Source organism: Crotalus tigris, unplaced genomic scaffold (assembly GCF_016545835.1).
Source record: "Crotalus tigris isolate CLP2741 ecotype Arizona unplaced genomic scaffold, ASM1654583v1 scf7180000018784.18638703518:1950463, whole genome shotgun sequence".
Lineage (NCBI taxonomy): Eukaryota > Metazoa > Chordata > Lepidosauria > Squamata > Viperidae > Crotalus > Crotalus tigris.
Genome location: NW_024097199.1, coordinates 36811 through 61093, shown reverse-complemented (window position 1 = coordinate 61093; position 24283 = coordinate 36811). Strand labels below are relative to the sequence as shown.

Here is a 24283-nt window from a genome sequence, read left to right as displayed (position 1 = left end):
GAGAATGGAGCTCCAGATTGTCACCCCCGGCCTGCATTTTGCCATCAGAGGCCTTCCGGAAAGGCCTCTGCAGCTGAGAACCGAGCTGTGGATTGAATCTGTAGCTCGGTTCTTGGTTGCAGAGGCCTTTCCAGAAGACCTCTGATGGCGAAATACAGGCCAGGGGGTGCCTCAGAAGAAGTCGGGTGGCGAGGTGAGGCAGGTGTCAATTCATGGGAGGCCTGGCTGCAACGGTAAGTGGGTGTGGGGGGCAGCTCCACCCCACACCCTCACCCTAAAACTAGAGCTTATTTCTGAGGTAGAGCTTATACAGAAATCATGGTTCCCTCTCTGTTATGCCTGGTTTATCTGCAACACTGTCTCGAGTTAATCAATTGAGAGGCATGGGAAGAGGCCTAGTGGCAAAGCATTGTATCTTTGCATACCAGTAAAGAGTAATCAAGGAAAGACCAAAGCTTTATATCAATTAGCTAATAAGCTTCCCAGGGTTATCTGGCTACCTCTAGAAAGACAATAATGAACTAGATAGATAGAACTAACACAGAATGACTATTACATTTTGATGACAGACACAAGCTCAAATCATCTCTGCAAAGGTAACATATGTATCAGACCCAACATCAGTATTATTATCTTGGACACTACATACTGCATTATGCCAGGAAATAAACATTTAATCTAACTATCTTTCACTCTAAATGACTATTTTTCCTGCAGGTACATTTTACACTTTATACCCCAATGCTTCACAAAATTGCTTATGTACGTCTTCGCTGTAATTTTGCTTAGGCTATCCTCTTAAAAATTATAAATTAGGTAAGCAATCTTCTCTAAGGATTGTTTTGAAATGCTACGTTCAGTAAACCAACCTTTTCAGCTTTCTGATGCATAAGATCAGTAAACAAATCAGCACAGCTGCTGATAAATTTCTCACTGACTACATTAGTGTCACCAAAGACCAAGGCTGAAGGCTGCTTATTGAAGGATCTCATTACTTGCTGAAGCAACATGCCGGCATCTTCTACAGATAATGAACTTGGAAGAAGAGGCTAGGATTATAAAACAAAAACAATCACATTCAAGCTTACATTTATTGGTTAATGAAACACTTAACATGTTTAAAATCATGTTTAAAAATCAAGGAGAAAGTAAGCACTTCACAATGTATGCAAAAGATATTTAAATTTCAAAATACTATGATAAAAGCTTCATACTTTTGTCATAGTGTTTTGAAATTTCTTTTTGCTTTTTGGTGCCATCCTCCTTATTTGATTGTTGTAACATATATATGCAGTCTTTTGTAAATTGATATAAGATTTTATAAACCTGGCACAGAATGTATCAACGTACGTCTCAGTTTCACAAAAGAAACGAACCTTATTCAAAACTTTACATCTCCAACAAACACAAACTTGTATTAAAGTGTAAGTTAATATGTTGTAACTCAAATATTATGTTCCATAGAATTTGGTTGCAGGAAGTTGATTTCAAGCAATAATTCTATCAGGATGATATATGTCTATTAAGTCTTGCTATGGGGAAGTGAAGAAATTAAAATGCAGCTCCACTGTAATAGCTCCAGACATACAGTAAAATTCAACAGTCATCTATAGCAGTAAAATGATCATGTTTTTACACAAAGTCCTGAAATAAGCTGGATGAAGTAGTTCAAGCAGGCATTAAAAACACTGTCAAATATAAGTTACTATTGAGTGTAAGCAAGGTAGATTATTAACTTGGGAATCCTAATCTCATTCAGATCTCTGTGTAACATTGGACTTCGATTTTACCCCTGCCATCCATTCAAAGACATTTAATATTAAGTGCTTTCTGAAGGGCTGATGAAACAGAAATCAGATTTCAGCCTTCAAAGTAATCTGAATTTCAAAATAAAGAACACATTCTTTTTCCCAACTGAATCATGGAGCAATACAAGGTATGTCACTGATATTATATAGAAGGCTATATTAAGAAATAAATCTATTCATTCAAAATTTGTAAGAAAATAGCACTTCAGAAAGCATTACATTTTGTTGCTCAGGTTAAACACTGATTTGATAGAAGTTATCCTTTGAAATTAAACCCGTAATACTTTTCAAATCACTGTAGAATAAATGATTGCCGAATGATTTTCAACAGTCTCACACTATTTCAATCTGTCACAATATACAATATTATATTATAGAACTACCTACAAATATAAGTACAATACATCATATCTCATATTATGATTGGAAGTACTCTGTAAGATTTAATTCAAGACTCTTTCTCAGCCCTTTCCAGATACTTGGGATTGAATGTAGGACTTTCTACAGACAACATATATCATTGAAAACTAGAGCTTATTTCTCAACAACAAAGCTAATTGAAAATCAGAAAAAGGAAAGAGCATACCATAATATCCACCCACTGACCAGAGCTGATGGCTTCATCCACAGATGCCTCCACCTGATCCAAAATTTCATGACCAACACAAGAGGCTTTCAGAAACAAAATTGGCAAAGACTTGTATCTTTTCTTTACATAGCTCACAGGATCAGGGATGCCAAGTCTTGACAATGCATCAAATTCTGCAAAATTATACAAGGTCTTTGACAATGACATACAAAATATTTAGCATGGGCGGGGGGATAATATTTACTTCTCAGTGGATTCTAGACCCTTCTTTATAGGTTGACTGTGGGTTTTATTCTGAGCTTGCATAAAAGCCTGTAATCTTCATTTTATTGTATTTATTTCTGCAATTTATATGCTACTAAATTCCAAAAAGGCTCTGAGCCACTTTTATTAATACAAAAGTTAATAGAAAAATAAATTACCAAACCCTAAAAGCAATATCAATCAGCTTCCTAGCCATTAACACATCAAGGAAACAGTACTAAGAGCAAATAATACCTACTGCAAAGAGGTGACCTGCCATACAGGCCACCTCAAACTTTTTCCAGAACATTCCAGTCTTAGAAGCTTTCCTTTGCCTAAAGTCTTAGCTCTATTCCAAAGACAAAGGGCAGCTCTGTCCATAGAGCCTTCTACAATTCAGATTGCCACTAGCTTTTTCCCTCACAATAAACTGGTTACCAGCTCTCATAGGGTAAATAAGGAGGTAAATAAGAAAGCAATATATTATTTTTTTCTGAACCAGAAACTGCTTTTAGAATCTGTATCTATGGGCTTTGGTAGAGCTATAAAAACATTTCTGCTTTATAGGAGAAAAAGGAACATACTGCTCCCTTTCTGGAAAATGTTAACAGTTGGTGATTGTGACTCCTAATTCAGGAATCATAGGCAAGTTTTAGTCCCAAGTATGCGTTTTCTTTCTTTTCCATAACAATGAATGGTCAAAATTCTCTACAAGAGAACATAAAAGAGCAAATGTAAAAACTCCTGTTTAGTGATACTAACCTTTTAAGAATGCACGTTTTCCCTAGTTATTGCAGTTCTTTTCTTGGTCATACAAATGACCAAGTGTACAAAGTATTCATGCATATGTGTATAAACAATCTCTAATATATACTTCTCTTAAACAATTATTTTAAAAAGGATTGCTCAAAAGGATTTTTTTACCTAAATAACCATTTTGTTTGAAAAATGAATCCACCCAATTACTCTGAGTTCTGGAGTAAATATCAGGGATAAACACAGCTTTATCTTGCCTTCCACCAACCACTGTGCCTTTTAGACATCCAGAATTAATAAGTTCTTCAAGCAAAGCTGAGGAAAAAAAATAAAGAGTCGTAATATTAGAAAGATTTACAAAGAAAGAATAAAAGCAAATTTAGCTGCAATATTAAAATATGTACCCTTACATTTCAGGGATAGAGCTGACAGAACATAGTAGTTAAGCATATTTAATGGTCTACAACTGGATTTCTTTTGCACAATTATATAGCTCAAGATAGGATTCTCTTAATTTGCAGCTTGATTGGAAGCATGAAAGTTTGGGTTATAGATTTCTAAAAGTGATTTTTAATGTTTAAAAATTGTTTTTGCTTTACAAATCCCATTTGTCTCTTGTAATGGCTATCCAAAGCAAAATTTAAACTGTTAAAACGTGAAATGGAGAAATGCTTCTAGGCATGTACCTGGCCTTAGATTAAAAGACAATGCATGGGTGGGTAATGATAATATAGACATGGCGAACGCTTGGGCATTTCGTCTATGCTGCGTTCATGTGTGTGAGAGGGATGAGAGGGGAGGAAGGAGTAGGGAGGAAGTAGGATGGTTAGAGGAGAAGGGGAGGGGAAGAGAGTAGGAGGGGATGAGAGAAAGAGGAGGGAAGTGGGGAAGGATTAGAGAGGGTGGACGCAGCCTGGGGGGAATGGGCAGGCGGTACCAATGGTTAGGAATTAATTGCATTTTGTATGAATAAATGGAAAATAAAAACTTTTTTAATAAAAAAAAGACAATGCATTTCTATATATTCTGCCACCTATTCTTACATCATCAGTGGGGCATTTTCTACAGATCCAACTATCAACAACTAATCTTAGTCCATAATTTCTGTATTATGGACCAGTTTGCCACAAAGAGTTGAACTAAGCCCCCTTAGTACATTTTAAGAGAGAATGCGAAACATTTTACTTTTCTCTGGACTTTTTTTGGTTGTTTGTTCAATATTTTATTATTTTTTTTATAATCACAGATCCTTAATACATGGACTTTCGATGCTATTGTTTTTGCTAATAAAATTTACCTTAATGATATTTTACTGTTATTTTTATGGATGATTTTATGGTGTTCTGTAAGCCATCTGTGGATTAGGGACTGGATAGCAAATATATTTGCAAATACAGGTAATCCTCAACAGCACTTCATTTAGTAATGGTTCCAAGTTACAATGGCACTGAAGAGAGTGACTTAGCATTTTTCACACAACCATTGCAGCATTCCCAAATGGTCACGTGATCAAAATTTAGACACTTGGCAACTGACTCATATTTATGACGGTGATCACCTTTTGAGACCTTCCGGACAAGCAAAGTCAATGGGGAAGCCAGAACTACCACTGTACTAACTTAACAACTGCAGTGATTCACTTAACAACTGTGGCAAGAAAGGTTGTAAAATGGGGCAAAACTCACTGAACAAATGTCTTGCTTAGCAACAGAAATTTTGAGCTTGTGGTCTGTGGTCATAACTCAAGGACTATCTGTATGTAAATGACATTTAGGGTTTGCTTAGTTTTACATTTCATGAGCACAATTTGCTTTAGCCCGATTTCTGCATCAACCAATAAATTCAGCCACGAAAAGTATACATGACAAATCATGCACATGTTTGTGTGCACATTTTTGGGAACATTTTTTTCCCGATATGTGTAGTTTTTACAAGCAGTAACCTGCTGTTTTTCCTTACATATAAATATTTGTAAACTTATTTCCTTAATAATAACTTCATTTAATGAGTATATTCTGTACTGTACTGTATCACAAAATACTACAAGCTATGGATTCTGACATATTGTACATAAGCCTTTTTTCTTTATAAATTTGCAGACAATTTATTTAAAAAACATAGTCCGATATATTTTGATAAACACTAGAATGCAAATAGTTTCTCTCAATCCTTTTATTCCGTGTCTCCTATCTAAATTTTTATAGATCCTAATGGATTTATTATACTGCTCTTTCTACATTAATTTTTATACCATTTCCAGATAAATGTCGATGCAGCAAGATTGTGCTGATACTCAAGGAGAAATCTGAATCCAGGGTATTCAAGGCAATTTGAGAGAAAAAAAAATATTCATCAGGGACTCTCGGCAACTCCAGTCCAACGTATCCTGATTCACAAACTGCGAATATCTCCCCACAATCCCAAAGCAGCTAAAGTAGTGATGTCAAAATTGTATTTTTAAAAAAGCAATGTATACCTATACATAGTACTTGTTTTCTTTAAATACTTTAAAGACTATTGGGAATTTACGGAATTTAGATCCATCCTTCAAGCAGAATTATCACTACAATCATACCACCATTAACTGCTCCAGCTGCACCTTTCTGGATGGACATAAAAATAATAAGTACCAAGTCTCTCTAAGAATGCTGTGGAAATATAGTATGTAGACAAACAGGTGCTGTGTTTCAAAAAAAAAAAAAAAAAAAAAAAAAACCAAAGGAAACATACCAAGGTACAGTTCAGATACCTATATTATTCTTGCAGTATTCAATATTAAGAATGCAACCTTTTGGGAAACATCAGGGTTCAAATCTTTTGTAAGGGTAGCCCTGGGAAAGGAATTTGCTCCCCCTATTCTTCTTAAAGAAACAAGTCTGCTTCTTTTCCTTTAGAGATTTAGAGCTAAAAGCCATCATAGTAATAGGACTGAAGCAGGCTTTAGGCTGTGGCTAAGTGTGTCCTGAGTTTCTCTAGAAAAATTCTTGAGAGCTGTCTGAGGATAGAGAGAGGCCTGAGATTATGACAGTGGTCAAGCTTCAATTCTTTTCTCAATTAAGGAGAATATTGAAACACATACTGAAAGGAATGGCTTTGCTTAATGTTTCAGAATTAAAATTAAATTCTGTTAGCAAGAATGGAGCACCGCTTTTTTCTAAAACACTCTCTGAAATGGAAATAAGTTGTAATAGGTTTATCCCCAAGTTGATATATACACATCTGATCAAGACTACGAAGTTCTGCATAGTCCTAATAAGGAGTTGAATAGTAATTCCAAATACATTTAATTTTATACACTGAAAATATAATCAGCGAAACAGTGTTCCAATTCATGTTATTCATCAGTCAAAGCATGCCAAGCTAGAATTCAGCCATGATAACCAGGTTGGTCTAGTTAAGGGGTAGGTAACCTTGGCTCTTTTATGACTCGTGGACTGGCTCAGGAATTCTGGGAGTTGAAGTCCACAAGTCATAAAAATGCCCAGGTTGCCTACCCCTGGTCTAGTTGTTAAGGCACCAGGTTAGAAAGGAAGAGATTGTGACTTCATGTCCCATTTTAGCCATGAAAGTCAACTGGGTGACCTTGGGCCTCCCTTTCAGCTCAGTTCTCCTCACAGAATGGTTGTTGTGAGGAAAATAGGAGAAGCAAGGTGTATTGAGTATGTTTGCTGCCTTGTGTTGTTTGTCAAAATAAAGGTGGGATATAAATCAGCAAATTAATAAAAAAATCCAGATATTATAGAATATAGGTTAACAACCAAGTCTTAAAAAATAAGCATAGAGAATATCAGCCAGATTTTTTTAAAGCAAATAGTTGCATATCTATCTCACTATTGCAATGCTTAAACTCCAAGAACCACTAAGATAGGGGTGAAGTGAAAGGCTATGATGTGTTTTCTTGTGTTTTTGATCCCCTTGTTTAAAAAGCTTCTGGACTTCGGGAAGCAGTTATTTCCATCAGACCTCAGCTTGTTGACATAAAGTCCCTAGAAACTTTCATTATAACATCTATTATTTTAATAAAAAAAAAGCTTTCATAGCAACGTGTTTTCTAACAGAGTCATTTTGTATTTAGACAATAATGTCCTTCTGGGAATAGCACTCCAGTTCTAAGAACACCAACCTCTTGAGTGGGCTCCAAAGCAAATTATGATTACATTTTATGGACTTCAATGAATCTATTTTAAGTGGGTATGCATCTGAATACAGTTCACTGCATTCAAGGAAACAACCATTGTACAGTCCGGATCGCATAGCTATTCTGTTTTCTGTCAAGGACAGGCAACGAAGTGGTTGAATGACCAGAACAAAATGGGGATAATAGAGGTAACATGTGAATAAGGTTGAAATAGTTGAACGATGACAAAAAAAAAGCCCAAGCCCTCTTCCTAGAGCAGTGGTTCTCAACCTTTTTAATGCCGTGACCCCCAACCGGTCGTAAGACGAGGACTACTCAACCGGTCGTAAGTCAAGGACTACTCAACTGGTGCAGCACCGTTTGCAGAATGGGACTTTTGGCGGGCTCAGCAGGTCAGAGACAGCCTGGACAATTCCTATTGGCTTTTGAAAGCCAATAGAATTAGACTCTATTCAAGAGAGTCTATTCTATTGGCTTTCAAAAGCCAATAGAATAAAAGGGAGTAGCACAGATAAGGAAAAGGGGGAAAAAAATAGTGGACTGCGTTGTTTGGCGCCCCCCGTGAAATGGTCGTTTGACCCCAAATGGGGTCCCGACCCACAGGTTGAGAACCACTGTCCTAGAGTAAGGGAAAAAACAAAACAAACCCATACTCTTCCCAATCTCTGCACTGTAGAGCAAAGGCAATTAGAGGTAGTTGACTTACGACCACAATTGAGCCCAAAATTTCTGTTGTTAAGTGAGACATTTGTTAAGTAAGTTTTGCCCCAATTTATGACCTTTCTTGCCACAGCTAAGTGAATCACTGCAGTTGATAAGTAGTAACTTGCCACAGTTAAGTGAATCTGGCTTCCCCATTGATTTTGCAAAAGGGGATCACATGACCTTGAGACACAGCAACAGTCATCAGTATGAACCAGTTGCCAAGCATCTGATTTCGATCACAGGATCATTGGGCTGCTACAAAGGTAGTGTGAAAAATGGTCATAAGCCACTTTTTTCAGTGCCTTTATAACTTTGAATGGTCACTAAATGAACTGTTGTAACTACTTGTACACATGATTTACTTCCCACCTTGAGTGACAGTTATAGCCTTCCTCTTCTCTGAAGCCTTTTTAGGTGAATGGATGATTTTAGTTGGTTTTTAAACTCATTCTTTTATTGTTATTGTTGACTAGCAGTTGCTTTGTTTTAATTGTAAGCACATAGGATATAAACCGAAATAGTAAGAAACATTAATATGCTGCCTTATACAGTAAAGGGTCAGATTCACTGGTCTTTCTAGCTTATGATTACCTAAATGACAGGTAGTGGATCTCCAGTCTTTCAGGCACCAATCTTTTCTAGATCTGCCTAGAAATGCCAGAGATTGAACTATAGAATACAAACTACTTTTTGTACACTATCAGCTATCTTGATGGTGCTGACATGTATCAATCATACAAGCCATTTTTCCATAACAACCTCTCTGCTCTAGTCATTTGGAAATCTGGAATAACTACCGGTAGATCAGACCCAATTCTATTGGGTTTTTTCAATCAACAGATAGCTGAGAAAAACAAATCTGACACTATGCTAAGAAAAATGCCCATGTGGTTTCAGGCTTCCAAATATTATCAAGCGGGAAGAATGATTTCAACAGGATTGCAAATTTAAATGTGGAGAAATTAAATGAAGGCAACCAGAAAGAACAACAAGATTGTTTACAGGGCGCGCGATGGCGGCTACTTTGTAGCCGTCCTCCTGGGTAAGTGTAAGAACCGCTATGAACAGCAGACATCAGCTGTTCAGCGGTTCAAAATCCCCCTCCCGGGCAAAGGGGGGGGGTAGAGAGTGTCTGAATAGTGGTAGAGCCTCTTTTGCACCCCCCAAGTTTTTTTTGGGGGGGGGTGAAAGGAGTGCTCCCACGGAGTTCAGACTTGTCTCCGCTTCCCAGCTGTTTTTGTCCTCAGGGACAAAACGAGCCGCTGCAAACACCTCCGTGCTTAAAGAGAACTGGTGAGTTTTTTTTTTTTAAACGGACAGAGCTGAGTAGAGGATTTAGTTTTTGCTTTCTTTAACTTATTTGGATTTTAAGTTTTAAGACTTGTTTCTATTTTTATTCTCTCTTTTTATTTATTTTTTTTTTTTGAAAGGGAAAGTAAAATGGCGATCGGCAAATCTCTCGGTGTTTTTTTTCTGGAAGTTAGAATGCTGACCGGCAAGCTTTTTGGTGTTTCTCTTTCTTTCCTTTCCCTTTCCCTTTTTATTTTCTTATGATTGGAATGGTTGTTTTTGGTATCTCTAAGTATTTTTTTGGAACGGATTTTTTCTATTTAATTTTTTTTTTCTTCTCCCTTTTTTTTTCTCTTTTCTTTGAACTCCCTTCTTTTTATTGTAATGACCCTTTTTTGAAGGACTTTTTTCTGTTTAATTTTTGCAATTTTTAAGAAGGAGTAAAGCTTTTTTTAATTCCTTTTCTCTTCTTTTTTTTCCCCTTTTTTCTTTTTATTATAATGACCTTCTTTGGAGGGAGTTATGATTTTTGAAGGAATTTTTATAATTTTTTAAGAAGGACTAAAGGTTTTTCTTTAAGATGGCTCCAAAGCGTCCAGGGATTTCTACAGCTTCTAAATCAACAGTTTCACCCTCTTCTGGGGGTCAGCTAATAACTATGAAGGATTTGCAAGACATGATGGGAGATGTTATAATTCAAATTAGGGCAGAAATGAAAAAGATTTTAGAGGAAAATAATAAGATCTTGAGACAAGATTTTGTTTTGGCTTTAGAAGGAGTTGCTTCTGTTCTTGAAAAGGTGAACTCCCATGTGGAAGAGGTAGCTGAAAAAGTGGACATAATGGAGGGGAAAATTGAAAGTATGGAAAAAGAAATGGAAAATGAGATTCTTATGCTTCAATATGGACAAATGGAATATGCCTTAAGAATTAGGGGCCTGGGAGAGTCTTTGCAAGGAGATCTGAAAGAGATGGTTGCAAAGGACTTTGCATTGATTTTGAATAAAGAAAAAGAGGGAATACTTAGTGAAATTGAAAAATTATTTAGGGTTAACTCTGTGGTGGCAGCACAGAAGAATCTGCCAAGAGATGTGGTAATTTACTTTGGTAAAAGATCTTTACGCAATGAAATTGTGCAAGCCTATTATAAGAAGAGATTTCAAATTGCTTCACAAGATGTTATAATTTTTAAGGAGATCCCATCTAAAATTTTAAGAAGAAGAAAGGAGTTTGCTTTTCTAGCAAATGAACTTAAAAAGAGAAAAATTTTATTCAGATGGGATGTTCCGACTGGAATGGTGGTGAACTACCTGGGGACATGTTATAGACTTAATACTGTTTCTCAAGCAAAAGATTTTTATACTTCGGTCCTGGGGGTATGTGCATCGCCATCTATTAAGTTTAAAGCTTTGGAAGAAAAGAATGTAGAGCCTATATTTATGAAAACTGGCGAATCTTTGTGTGAGAGGCCTCAACAAGTCCAGGTTGAGGAGCAGAAGACAACTTGTGCAGCATACAATTCCAAAGAAAAGCAGCAACAGAAGAAGGTTAAGGAAGTTTCATATTCAGTGGTCTCTGAATCTCTGGGAGATGTTAGACCTACAAAGTCTTTGGAGCAATCTTCAAGGGTGGAATTGCTGCCTGAAATGGAAATTGGGAAATCTCAGTTTGAGGGGCATCAACAAGAGAGGAACGGGCAGAGGATAACTTGTACAACTTACAATTGTAAAGACCAACACAAGGAGGAATTCAAGGAACCCTTACCTGTATTGGCTTCGGAGTCGATGGGAGATTCAGGAATTTTGGAGCAGTCTCCTAAGGCAAAACTTGCAGCATTTCTTACGAGTTTGATACAAGAATGGAGAATGGAAATGGAAGAATGGAGAATGGAAAAAACTGGAATGTGAATAATTAATAATAATACTAATATAATTGAGACTGATAAGGATGCAGTTTCTTACGGATGGAATTTGTTATTGGTGAAGATTGAAATGTTTAATGTGTTTATTATGGATAGGCGTATAAGGGAATTTTGTTGTTTTAAGTTTTGAACCTTTAATGATAATATTGTTTAAATTTGTGTTTTGAAGGGATTATAATTTGCTCATTTTAGTGAGGGGATTCTAATGTTTTAAATTTTAAGTAATGTTTAAATTTGTGTTTTGAAGGGAGTATAACTTGTTCAAGTTTTAAGTATGCTTAAATTTGGTTTTTAAATATTATTAATATTTTTAAGAGAAAATAATTTGTTTAATTAAATGTCTAGATTTGTTTAGGAAAGAAAGTAATGTTTAAATTTGTGTTTTTGGAGGGAGTTTATATAGAATGATGATTGTATTTAGATTTGTTTAGGATTTAAAAGTGTTTCTAGTTTTCAAATATTATTATTAATATTTTTAAGAGAAAATAATTTGTTTAATTAAATGTGCTTAGATTTGTTTAGGACTTATAGGTTTTTTAAGTTTTTTCTTTTTGGATAGGAGAGAAGATTATGAAGATTGAAGGAAATATGTATTTACTTTAAGTTTTTTAAGAGTATTTAGTTTTAATGGTATAACAAAGGTTTATATGTTTATTTTTTCGTTTTAGGATAAAGAAAGAGGGAGAAATTAGATTTTACACTATAGATATAGATATTCAAAGAAAGTAATGTTTAAATTTGTGTTTTTGGAGGGAGTTTATATAGAATGATGATTGTATTTAAATTTGTTTAGGTTTTAAAAGTGTTTTAAGTTTTTTTTCTTTTTTTAATTAAGCCTGTACTCAGCTCTGGGAAGTCCAGGGGAGGGTTTGGGAGGTTGGGAAGGGGGGGGGTGAGGTAGGGTTGGGGGGGGTATGGGAAGGGGATTTGTTTTTGTAAAATTTAAAAAATTTTCAATAAATAAAAATAAAAAAAAGAATAAAAAAAAATAAGATTGTTTACAGCAATTTATAATCAATTTATTTCTTTAATATGCCACTTAGTCTTCTGATTCTAAGTGGCTTACAACATATGAGATAAAGTATTAATAAAATAACACCCATTTGTAAAACCAATAATAATAAACAAAAGAATAAAAATCTATAAATATATATCAAATATATCAAATTAGCTCAAATTCTCACCTGAAGATAATTGTTTTCATTTTCTTCCAATACCGCTAGTTTAGTAGAGGCACATTTAACTTTGGGGTAAGCTGTTAGAGAGGAAGGGGGCTACCTCTGAGAAAGTCAATCTGAGGGTCCCACATCTTCTTCTTACTTCTGGCTGGAACATCTCTTTATTAGATTGTGTGAATCAAACAAATTCTATATGATAACAGTCAAGGTAACAAGGGGCCAAGTGTACTGGCAAACTAAATTGGGTCCAGAAGTGAACTGGCAGCCAGTTAAACAGATGTTATCCTGCTAAACTGACTAATGCATGTCAATATGTAAGCTATTGCCTTCTGTAGCAGTTGTAGCCTCTTAATCATTTTCAAAGGTAGCTCCAAATAAAGTAATTTGAAGTAGAGTAACAAAGTTTGAGCTACCATTTTCCAAAAAGGGCAAAACTAAGAAATGTGCTGAAGCTAATCAAAGGCTCACTTGACTATAGCTTCCATCTCCTGATTCACTATGAAAACCTGAAAATGCACATCACCTCCTTTAGAGGCAATGCTATCCAATCAAAAGTTAAGGGATGAACTATTTCATGACACAAGGAAGTTTTTGAACTAACAAAAATGATGTCTGTTTTGCCCCATCTAGCCTGTCACAGCTTCTAGCCACTGAGTCAGGACCTCTATACATCTCCTGTTCAGCCTGGGATTGACATCTAAAATTTGGTATCATAAATGTATTGATGATACCTGATTCCAAATGAATGAACAGTTTGTCCAATAGGTTCATGTAGACTTTTAATAAAATGAGTCAGAAGGTCAAGCATTCCACACTGAAGTAACCAACAGGTCCTCCCCCAATAGAACCAACTGAACACTGCCCACTGAAGAAAAAGGAGTACCAATGAAAAACCACATCTCCAATTCCCAAGCTTTGCAGATGACTCAAAAAATTAGTTTGGTTGATTACAGAGATGCAGCAAGAAAATAGGTAAACCGCTCGTTATCACTTTGAAATGCTACTTTTATTAAATGAAAAATAAAGCGTCTGAGCAAAACTCACAGTAAAGCAGATGTTCCTGAAACCCATGTCGAGTGATTAGGTTAATTATTGGTGTAGGTCTAAGAAAGAAGTGACATAAACATCATGTCAAACACCATGTCACCATGTCCTAAATAACCAGATACGATCTACAGTACAGATGAACTATTTTCTAGTGTTTGCTGTGCTCAGCAACCAATACTGTTTTTCTGTTTGTTAACACTGTATGAAAATGTGTGGACATTTGGGGAGGAGGCATATGCTTACTCCTAAATAACTATTTAGAAAATGCAGCAATCATCAATTAACACCCTTCCATTTTGTTTTTATTTTTAATGGCCTTGTTTGGCAAATAAAATAATGAATATGGAAAGCATTCTCATCTTAGTTTTAAGGGCCTTTATAAACCAGATTTTATGCCACAGAATTTAACTCCAAATTAAACATTTATTTACCACTTGAATTATTTTATGTAACAGCTCTCAGTACAAGTTTGCTGGTTAAGGATGTTCTTCAATGTAACAATTCTGAGTATTAAGGATCCAAAGTGAATGGATCTGCAACTCAATTAAATCCATTTTTAGATATTTTTCAACATATTGCCATTTCATACTTTTCTTTTGGGATTCTTGTGCAAGATCACCATTCCACCTATTGCTACGTACTTAGAATTATAGTAAATTCACTCAAAATGTTGCTACTTATATTATCAATGAACCAGTTTTAAATCCCAAATAAACTGTCAGGATATTTATGGGGAGGTGGGGACTTTGGAAGCTCTAGACCATGAATTTCTTGATGGAATTTTGTGAATCACCAGTGGTCTAAGGATCATGTTTCAAAAGTCAATGGAATAAGAGCAAATTAAAGAGAGTTAAAAAGTAGATAAGGGCAAGAAGCTGTGATATACGAATGTATTCTTTTTCTGTTCTCCTTTTTCCCCCTTAGTTTTGAATGTATTAGACAAAGTATTTTCAGAAGCTAAACCAGGTTTTTTAAAAAATCAAATATATGTTTTATGGTTTTAAAATGAGGTATAAAAGAAAACATACAGTATAACCTTTTCATGCAACTGCATTCCACGATAGATACAGTGCTATCTCAGTTCATGGTTAATTGATCCACGAGTACCCCAAAAAAATGACTAGCAAATACATTTTCCCCATAAGGAATAATGTAGCGAGTCACAAGGCAGCCAACATTGACAAGTTCTAGCTTGTGTGTTGAAAACAACCCCCCCCCCATGAGGTATATAAGTCTAAGTGCTATTGCTAATTTAAAACCTGAATGTCTGGATGCTAAGCAAAAATAAACAAACAACCCACATTAAAGCTTTTGGCATTTCACAATCTAAACTTCATGATTATCTGTGAAAAACAGAAGGCTAAATTATTTTACTTGTGCCTTCAAAATATACATTTCACCAAAAACATTTATAAACATATTAAATTACTCATAGCACCTTTGCATTTCCTTTGACTTACCGGGTAATAGCCCGGAAGAGGCCACGAATACGGGCCCGATGTCTTGTGACAAATGTATTAGTGAAAATTACCCCACGGTTATCCTGATCGACTTGGCCATGAATAATTTTTCCTAAGCGAACAGAGAATGCCTAGAATAAAAATACAACAATTAAGAGAAGAATTACATTACATGGTATTATGTAAGAGAAATTCCTGTGCATGAAAATTCTAAGTTCCACACATGAGTAATATCTAACTTGCACGTTATTTTACTTGTACATTAATTTAAAAAAATGATTCTTTTACTTCTGACTGCACAATATTTTGTCCATATTAGAGATTAATTGACCTTGCTAATATGTACCGTAAATGCCGGCGTACAAGGCGACCCGGCGTATAAGACGACCCCCGTCTTTATAGCCGGGCCGCATTCCTAGAATGTCGTCTTATATGCCGGAAACTACCAGTATTTCCGGCGTATAAGACGACTCGGCGTATAAGACGACCCCTGTCTTTGGCGCCGATTTCAACGCTCGCGGAAGTCGTCTTATACGCCGGCATTTACGGTAATTTGAATGTTAAAGAATGGATCACTATCACTCACTATCTATTTTTCTTCCTGTCAATTCGCCCTTATATGCCAATACACAATACTTCATATGCCATGAACATCAACAGATAGGACAATAATTTTTGACTGGCTTGGTTAATGAAGGCTTTTGTATAATGCTCATTAAATTAGGAAAAATGTATCCTTCTAGATAAATTCAGAGGATTGAGAATGGTCAGTACAGTGTTATGTTGGTACACCTCCTTTCTCTGGGGTCGATTTCAAATGGTGTTGAGGGAGAAGAGATCCCATCCCTGGCCCCTACAGTGCAGGGACCACAGGGATTGGTGGTCTCCCTCTCTTGTTTAACATCTAAATGAGAGTGATAGGTGAGCTCATCCATTGTTATGGGTGAAGTATCATCAGTATATTTCTGTTCCTGATCAATTAAGCAATGCTATGGACATCCTACCCTGGTGTCTGAAAGCTGTGAGGATCTGGAATGGGAACAACAAACTTCAGCTGGATTTTGGGGGCCCTGATTCTAGGACACACCATCTCTGGTGCTGGATGGGACTGCAGTACCCCAAACAGACCCAGTGTGCAGTCTGGGAGTCTTCCTGGATTCTTGAGTTAGGGAAGTCATGGCAAGGAGAGCTTTTGCCCAACTTCACACTATGCATTAATTGTACTTGTTCCTGGATCAATGGGCCCTATTCATAGTCACTCATGACCTGGTCATCTCCTGGTTTGATTTTGTGATACACTTTACATGGGGCTGCCCATAAAGATTATCTAGGAACTTCAGCTCATGCAAAATGCAGTTGTTGTGATTCCTCACCAACCAGTGGATCCGGCAGCTGAATCTGAGGAGTCACATGAGGAGGAGGGGCCTGGAATGACATTGGAGTCAGAGGAAGACTCTGAGGAGCACCAAGACTCACAATCAGACGCTCAAGCAGAGACACAACTGTTTTGGGAGCCTGAATTGGGCGACGAAGAGGAACAGCTGGGGCCAATCCTGGATGCGCAGATGCGTAGAGAAGAGAGACGAGCAAGACAGAGGAAGGCAGAGGGGCAGCTCGAGAGGCAGAGGAAAAGCCATTAAGAAGCCATGCCTCGGCTGGATTATAAAGGAGGAAGGTGTGGGAGGTGATGGTTGCCAAAGGCAACCGTTCGTGCTGAGGATTGTGTTTTTGTGGATTGTGTTGCTTGCCTCTGAAATCTTGGACATTGAGTCAGGTGTCTAAAAATAAAAGGGGTTTGTTTTTTCTTCTGGGTCCTGCCTGGTTCCATGAAGAGGGGTTTCTTCTTGTGAGTAAAGCAGTTGAGCAAGTACTCACATAGGCTGGGACAGAACAGCAGTGTCACAAGCAGTTACTGTTGGAGTGTCTCTGGTAGAGTACTGCTGCATGAGCTGCACTGCACCAGTTTGTTTCCAGGTCCGATTCAAGGTGTGGACTTTAAAGCCCTAGATAGCATAGGACTGGGTTAACTGAGGGACTGCCTTGCCCCAATTTCATTTATCCACCCCACCAGATCTAACATAATGGGTAAGTTACAGGTTCCACTGTCTAGGGAGTTACATTTGGTGGGCCCTAAGCAGAGGGCCTTTTCTGCTGTGGCCCCCACACTGTCAAATCTCCTCCTCTTCTAAGCTTTCAAGGTCCCTTAAGACCTGATTATGCCAGGGGAGATTGAGGACCCCAGGGGCAGGTGAACTAGTAAGGTGATTCCATTACTATTAACATCCCTTTATCTATTATTCTTTTGTTTTTATTGTTTTTATTATTCTGTTTTATGTTTTTTTTAAAAAAATGGTTTTAATATTTGTTAATAATGGTTTTAGATTTTATCATTTTAGTTTTATTGCACGGCACCCAGAGCCACTTGTTTGTTTGCTATATAAATTAATAAATCTATTGTTGCCTATATCCCACCAACTAGGGCAGGGGTAGGCAACCTTGGCTGGCTCAGGAATTCTGGAAGTTGAAGTCCACGAGTCATAAAAGAGCCAAGGTTGCCTACCCCTGAACTAGGGGATCAAAATAAGGAACACATTAACACAATCTCATGAGGTAAACTATTTTTGTTTTATAGAGAATTTCATCAAAACAACCATATAATGGGTTCTTAATTTGTTTTCATAATTTAAAGCTACTTTATTTCCTGGTTATTAGGCAAGGAATTGCCATGGAATTGGCTACAACGCAGTAGTTAGCAATATGGCAGAAAGAACTAAATTAAAGCTATGCATATGAGAACATTTACAATTTAAATCTCAAGAAAAAATAGTATTATCGCATTAAGGCCAACATTTAGGATATATCTGGCAATGCAAATAGCTACCAAAGTGAAATAGTTTCAGTAAAAAAGTAATTTTCAGATGAATTACCTGCTTCAAGAAGTCTCCTGGAAGATCGTACGCCTTGCACAAGTCAGATATTTTCACTTGGCCACATTCCTGCAACTTGTCATTTATTTCTTCTGCTATGTGATCTAAATAATTTCTGGTATGACATGAAGAATCAGTATTAGTGTTACACTTCAAATGTGCTATTATATATACTTCATATCGATATTTGGTTTAGGAGTGGTATTTGATAAATAAAACAGAAAAGATATAGCTGTATAGTGCCTTACTATTAAACTTTCAAGGAACAGTCATTTTATTCAAATAAAAGCTATTGTTAAGTCCACATTTTCAGGTACTTAATGAAGTAACAATTTCGTTATTTGTGGAATATTATGCAGTCATACCTCTGGATCTCTGTATCTTTGGCTTGAGGAATGTTAGTTTGTGTCTGTCCCTAGTAGAGGCTATTGTTTTTTAATGTTGTTTTTGTTTACTGTTTTCAATGCCTTGTCTTTTTTTGTAAGCAGTTCACAGCCAGTGTATAATAGAATATAACTGCATGCAGGTCTATATAACTGCAAAATGGAAAATGAGATATACAAATAGCTAATTCTTTGTTTTTGTTGTTCTATGAACTTCCATGTAGTGTATAAAATTTGATATTTCTTTCTGCTAAAATCCCAACTCCAAGTACTATGGTATAACTTAAAAGTAAGGGAACTTTTATATGCAGTAAGATTTTTATTTCTTTCTGTCTCTTTTAGTAGTCTCCAAAGACAGACTATTTGTTACTGCTAGATATTAGACATAAATGCCTCTGTTTTCATTGTGCTTTCTCTTTTTAGCTCTTCCCCTCCTAGTCTTATTTAGTGATCTTATTTGAGTGAGATGGGTGGTCTCTAAATTTGATATATAAAATAAATAAATAACATAAATCCAGAGTACTTTACTTTGTATTTTTTTTTACTACCGTCCTAGACTGTGGCACTATGAATTTCAAGATGAAACATTTGTTTCCAGTTTAACAAGAAAAATACAATATGCTGCAGTTTACAATAAAGTCTAGGATAGCATTTTGATTGGGTTTGAAACCTGGAAGGTTTATGTAAATGCAGATAAATCTATTCCTGACAATTATGTCTCAATCATAATTAGATTGCATTTAATTATCCTAAAGAACTCACTCATCTATAAGTTGTCCCAATACCAATCGAAGTGTTCGATCTGATTTGACAATGTTGTTAGCTCGGTTCTCAATATGGAGCAGATCAACATTTATTACCTGGCAGAGCAAAGAAGGGAGGAATAAGTAAGTATTTTATTACTGTCACTGACTGAATTCAATAAATTAATAGCAGTTGAAACAGAACAAATGCAATAGTTTATAGCAATCAAAATGTATCTGGTTTTACAAACAGTATAGCAAAATAAATCTAATTTATGACTTCCTGTTAAAACAATCTGACAATTTCCTGCATAATTATTTAACAGCTATTTCAATACCAAAAATTTTAACTAAAATATGGACCTAGATTAAAACAAGTTAAAACACAAAATAACATCAATAAAAATGTTATAAAATAATTCCATTTACTTGAGGTTTGAGAAGAAAAAAGGTTAATGGAAATGAAATATATTTCTGCATGCATCAGTGAACATTCATTTTTATTTATACACTTAATATTCAAAATGGATGCATAATAAATGGAAAGCTTACAACAGCTTTAGGAGAAATTAAAGAAATTAAAAAATATGATAGAATATTTCATTATGAATAAAGTATTTAACTACAAAATTACAAGGATATAAACACAATAAAAAACAGGTGATATATACAGTAATTATAGAACTCTGTACAGACAGCAAATAGTTTATACCTCCTTTAAAAATTATGACAGAACTAGTAAAAACACTTATAAGCATCAAACTGACTTAATAAAGGAAAAATAAACAATGTTTATAATGAAGTTCAATTACCTGTTGCAAATCCACAATGTTCACCCGACCTGTAGTAAGATCAAAAATGAATGTTGTGAAATATTAATACTTGTTCATTATGATTTTCATTTTGACTTCAAATCTCCAAAGTAACTTGGGACAATTTTAAGCATGAATGTTGCATATGACTGCTGCTTATAATATTTTCTCCAGCGTGGTTGCTGCCATCTGTATGCTATTTTCATCTGAATATATTCTCATGCACTAAGGGAAACATTATCATTTATGATGCAGAAGAGCACTTCTACAACTTTAAATGCAAAGATTGTATCAGCACCACTAAGAATAGTAAAGAGGGAGAAAAAGCAAGCTGATTACAAATAAGCCTTACACTGATGTGGCAAGCTGTTTCAGTGAAGGAGTTCATTCAATGATTTTTTTAAAAAAAATATCTGGGCATAAAAATGCTTTCTTTCCCAGCTAAAGTAATGAAATGAGCTCAACAATGCAAACATTAATTTGAGTAAAGAAAGAACAAGGTTCCTAGGGATGAAATTTTGAAGCAGTTTTTTATATTCTGCAATATAAACTGCAATCATTTTACTATAGAGACATAATATAATCCTTACAGTGAATTTCAAGAGCTAAACTCTTATCACCTGTTTCCTGAGGGTATGAAGGTGCTGCTACAAGTGTCGGATTGAACACATTCACAAGAATGAAAGCTGCCTTGGAAAGTATTTTAATATTACAGGAGTACTGCCTTTTATTATGCAAGTTATGTTTCAGAAGGATGAAGGAAGTCATGCAATATTTGTCAAGAAATCATCATTGGAGGGAGAAAATATTCAAAGCAATGTAGAACTGAATCACACTGAGGGATCACAGAGGCACTTCTTATAAAAATGCAAAGAGACAAGAGATCTACTTTTTGTTTCTTATTCACTTCATGGATAAAATATCAGTGAACTAATGCAGTGGTTACAAAAAATCTGTGTCCAGTGAATTGTTTTAATGGTTCTATGTAATACAGATATGTAATATTCCATCAGAAGAATTCTGCACATGGAATCCATATAAGAATACTTTTCTTGCCATTCCTTCTAAGAAATGATCATTGCGTATATTAGCCAGGCAATATACAGCTTAACAAAAGGGATAACTTACCTGATGGGAAATGTCATTGAATTCAGTGAAATTTCTGAATAGAGATGTTTAGTGTTCAACACAAATTGAAACAAAATTATCATTAGCATTTTGGCTAATGCTTTTAGAAATGAAATGTCTAAAATGTTTCTCTTGCTAAATTCAAGTATTCTCTCAACAGTCTAAGGGCAGGAAAAATGTACTTCTAGTGGAAATATGGCTTTGTAGAATTTCAATATCTACTATTAAGCACCTTACCATGATTTCAGTTTTAAAATTATAATTATGCAATGCTTAAACAAGAAAGATATACATTTCAGTAACGCCTTTTTTTTATAAAAAAGTGATGTTTAACAACTTAACAAATTCTGTCAAATTTTGAAGATTATATTAATATGCACTTACCACCACGAATATGAAGTTCATCACGTATTTCTTTGCTAATCTGTGCAGGAGTAATATACTCTTTTCCATCAAGAGTATGTACTACATCCAGCTGTTTTTCAGCAATTAACTTAGAAACAATCTCTATGCAATTACGTTCCGACAGTCTATATATTGAAAGAACAGACAAGAGAATTTGCATGTAATCCTAAACATCTGACTTTAAATGTGATATTTTATCACTATAGGTAGTCCTCATTTAGCAACTGCTTCAGAAAGCAACTATTCAGTTACGATGATTACAAAGTAACTTTGCATTCAATTCCTACATTTACAATGTTTGCAGTCACTCTCTCTCTTTTCCCCCTTTTAGTATAGTATTCACTATTAGAGTCAGTTAATTTGTATTGTGTGCCTGAGCTCTTTTTCCCTCCTTGAGGAAAAAGCTATCTCTTCCTCAGTTGCCTTTCTCCACAGCATACTGTATCCCTATTACAAGTTAATAAGCTCAGCAGTATGATCTTAATTAGTTGATTAAATCTCTCCAGGACAGCTGCTGCTTGAAACTGACCAAACCTAAAAGTTTTCTGCTTCTTAAGCAGCTGATGGCAGGAAGTGTGAGAAGGCTAAGCAAGCTGCAGATATTAGTACATTCCTTTCAGTGTATATAGTCCATTGTCTGCCTGCTTACTCTCTTGTAATCCCTTCCTCTCCAACGAATTTAAAGGCAAACATTAATTCTCTTCTTGCTAATTATTCTCATGCTTGGTTGAGCATTCCAAATGGTAGAGGAGTGAGGAAAAAGGACTATAACATTTGCCCTTTTATCCAGCTTCCTTGTAAGTTGGGAAATGGAAACTTTTCCCACATTTGGGCTTAGCTGGTTGTTTGGGGTTGTATCCTTCTGATGCTGTAAAGCAAAGGACAGCTGAAGTAAAATCATAAGCATGGTCACTGTCACATAATTTTCACTGAGCAAATGTTACCTTTAATGATCAACTCTCCAGAAGCAATTATGATTGCTAAATAAGGACTTCCTGTAATATATTGTACAGATATATCAGCATTCTACTTATATTTTAGATATGTTAGGATTAATTTTTGTTTATATGTATAGAACCTAAATAATATTCCCTTATATCTCTGTAATTTTAAACATTTTCAGTAATATATTTTTTGTAAACATAGGTAGTCCTCGACTTACAAACACAATTGAGCCCAGAATTTAAGTGAGAAATTTGTTAAGTGAGTTTTGTCCCATGTTATGACTTTCTTTATCATAGTTGTTAAATGAATCACTGCAGTTGTTAAACTAGTAACACGGTTGTTAAGTGAATCTGGCTTCCCCACTGACTTTGTCAGAAGATCACAAAAGATGGCCACATCACCCTGGGACATTGTAACCATCATAAATATGAACCAGTTGTCAAGCATCTGCATGTAAATCACGTGATCATGGGATTCTGCAATGGTCGTGTGAAAAGTGATAAGTCATTTTTTTCAGTGCTGTTGTAACTTTAAACGGTCACTAAATAAACTGTTGTAAGTCTGTAATGTCCTGTAATGTCCCTCTCCCATGGTTTAGGTTAAAATATGGTTATGATTATGTCAATACTGGTGCTATGTGACAAAAACATACATACCCAACATTGAGATATGTGCTACCACAGTCAAAAATTAAAAGTTTAAAGCTGCCTATAAGTCAGGTCTGGACCTTCGTGTCTATTTTCTATAAACTGCACCAGCAAGGAAACCCAGCCATGCTGAATAGATAAATACCAATATATGTGGGCAGAATTTTTGTTTTTGTAGACCTGGGCTTATCCCTTTGATAGTAGGCTTACAGGAAAATCTAGCAAATCCCCTGATTGTTTGTTTAGTTTTTGGCATGAAGAAAACCACGTTTGTTTAGTTCCTGGCATGGGAAAATCGTCACTTGACAGCAGCAGTCAGGTTATGGAATGCAGGTGGATGTTTTTGAAAGGAAGCAAAACAAAAAAGAAAGAGCAGCTCTAATTGAGAGATTACGGTAGACTTGCTCCCCTTTTATTAAAAGCGGGAAAGACGCATCGCTTCTTCCAAAAGCATTACGGTCATAAGGGCATAAAGTTAAGGGGTACAAAAAAAAAAAACGAGGGCCGTCACAGAGCATTGGAAAAGCGTCGTTCAGAGGAGACTAGAGCGGGCGGGGGGGGGGGCTGCTTCCTCGGTCCGCCCGCCAAGTGTTTTCCCCTCCCCTCACCTCTGCGTCGCCTGGGCGAACTGAGCGGATTGAAACTGCTGAGACAACTTGAGGATTTCTTCCCACGTAGCGGCCATCGCAACCCCCGGGTCTGGTCGGGGAGGGTGGAGAGGCGGCGGAGCAGGGGGAAAGGGGCGTGTCTTAAAGAGGGCTTCGAAAATCACACGTCAGCTCAAACGAAGCCTTCCCAGCGACCGGCCGCGAGCAGGAACAATATTCCTCACGTCTTCGCGTAAGGCGCGTCGATCAGGGACGACGCCCCCTGCAGGAGAGCCCTGTCTGCTAGGGCGGAAAGCAGGGAAGAGCTGAGTTGCTGGCGACCGCTTCTCTGGCATTTCTCCTTATCCTGAATCGGAAACCTGGAAAAAACAAAAACAAAACAAAACATGAGCCGTGGTCGTGGCTGGGTGGACAAATAGCCTTTACTCTTTTGAATCTTGACCTTTCCGAAAATACGCTGTCCCTGGAAGAAAGCTTTGAAAAGTAAATGAATTTTCACGATGCTCGGGAAACAACTTGCGATCCGGACAAAAAATTGCACCATCTTTCTG

The 24283-nt window shown here is 36.2% G+C and overlaps 1 protein-coding gene across 1 annotated transcript in view; it reads right to left on the bottom strand.

Annotated features, from left to right (window-relative positions):
* UFL1 (UFM1 specific ligase 1) overlaps positions 1-23891 on the bottom strand; it is a 42967-nt gene extending 19076 nt beyond the window's left edge. Inside the window, exons 1-10 of the mRNA XM_039356051.1 lie at positions 23733-23891; positions 21512-21657; positions 20000-20028; positions 19207-19304; positions 18062-18176; positions 15135-15265; positions 13672-13730; positions 3565-3711; positions 2395-2570; positions 870-1049 (exon numbers count right to left, since the gene is read on the bottom strand). Of these exons, the coding sequence (XP_039211985.1) occupies positions 870-1049; positions 2395-2570; positions 3565-3711; positions 13672-13730; positions 15135-15265; positions 18062-18176; positions 19207-19304; positions 20000-20028; positions 21512-21657; positions 23733-23809 (1158 nt within the window). The 5' untranslated portion in view covers positions 23810-23891. The remainder of the gene's footprint in view (positions 1-869; positions 1050-2394; positions 2571-3564; positions 3712-13671; positions 13731-15134; positions 15266-18061; positions 18177-19206; positions 19305-19999; positions 20029-21511; positions 21658-23732) is intronic.
* Between the last annotated feature and the right edge of the window lie 392 nt (positions 23892-24283).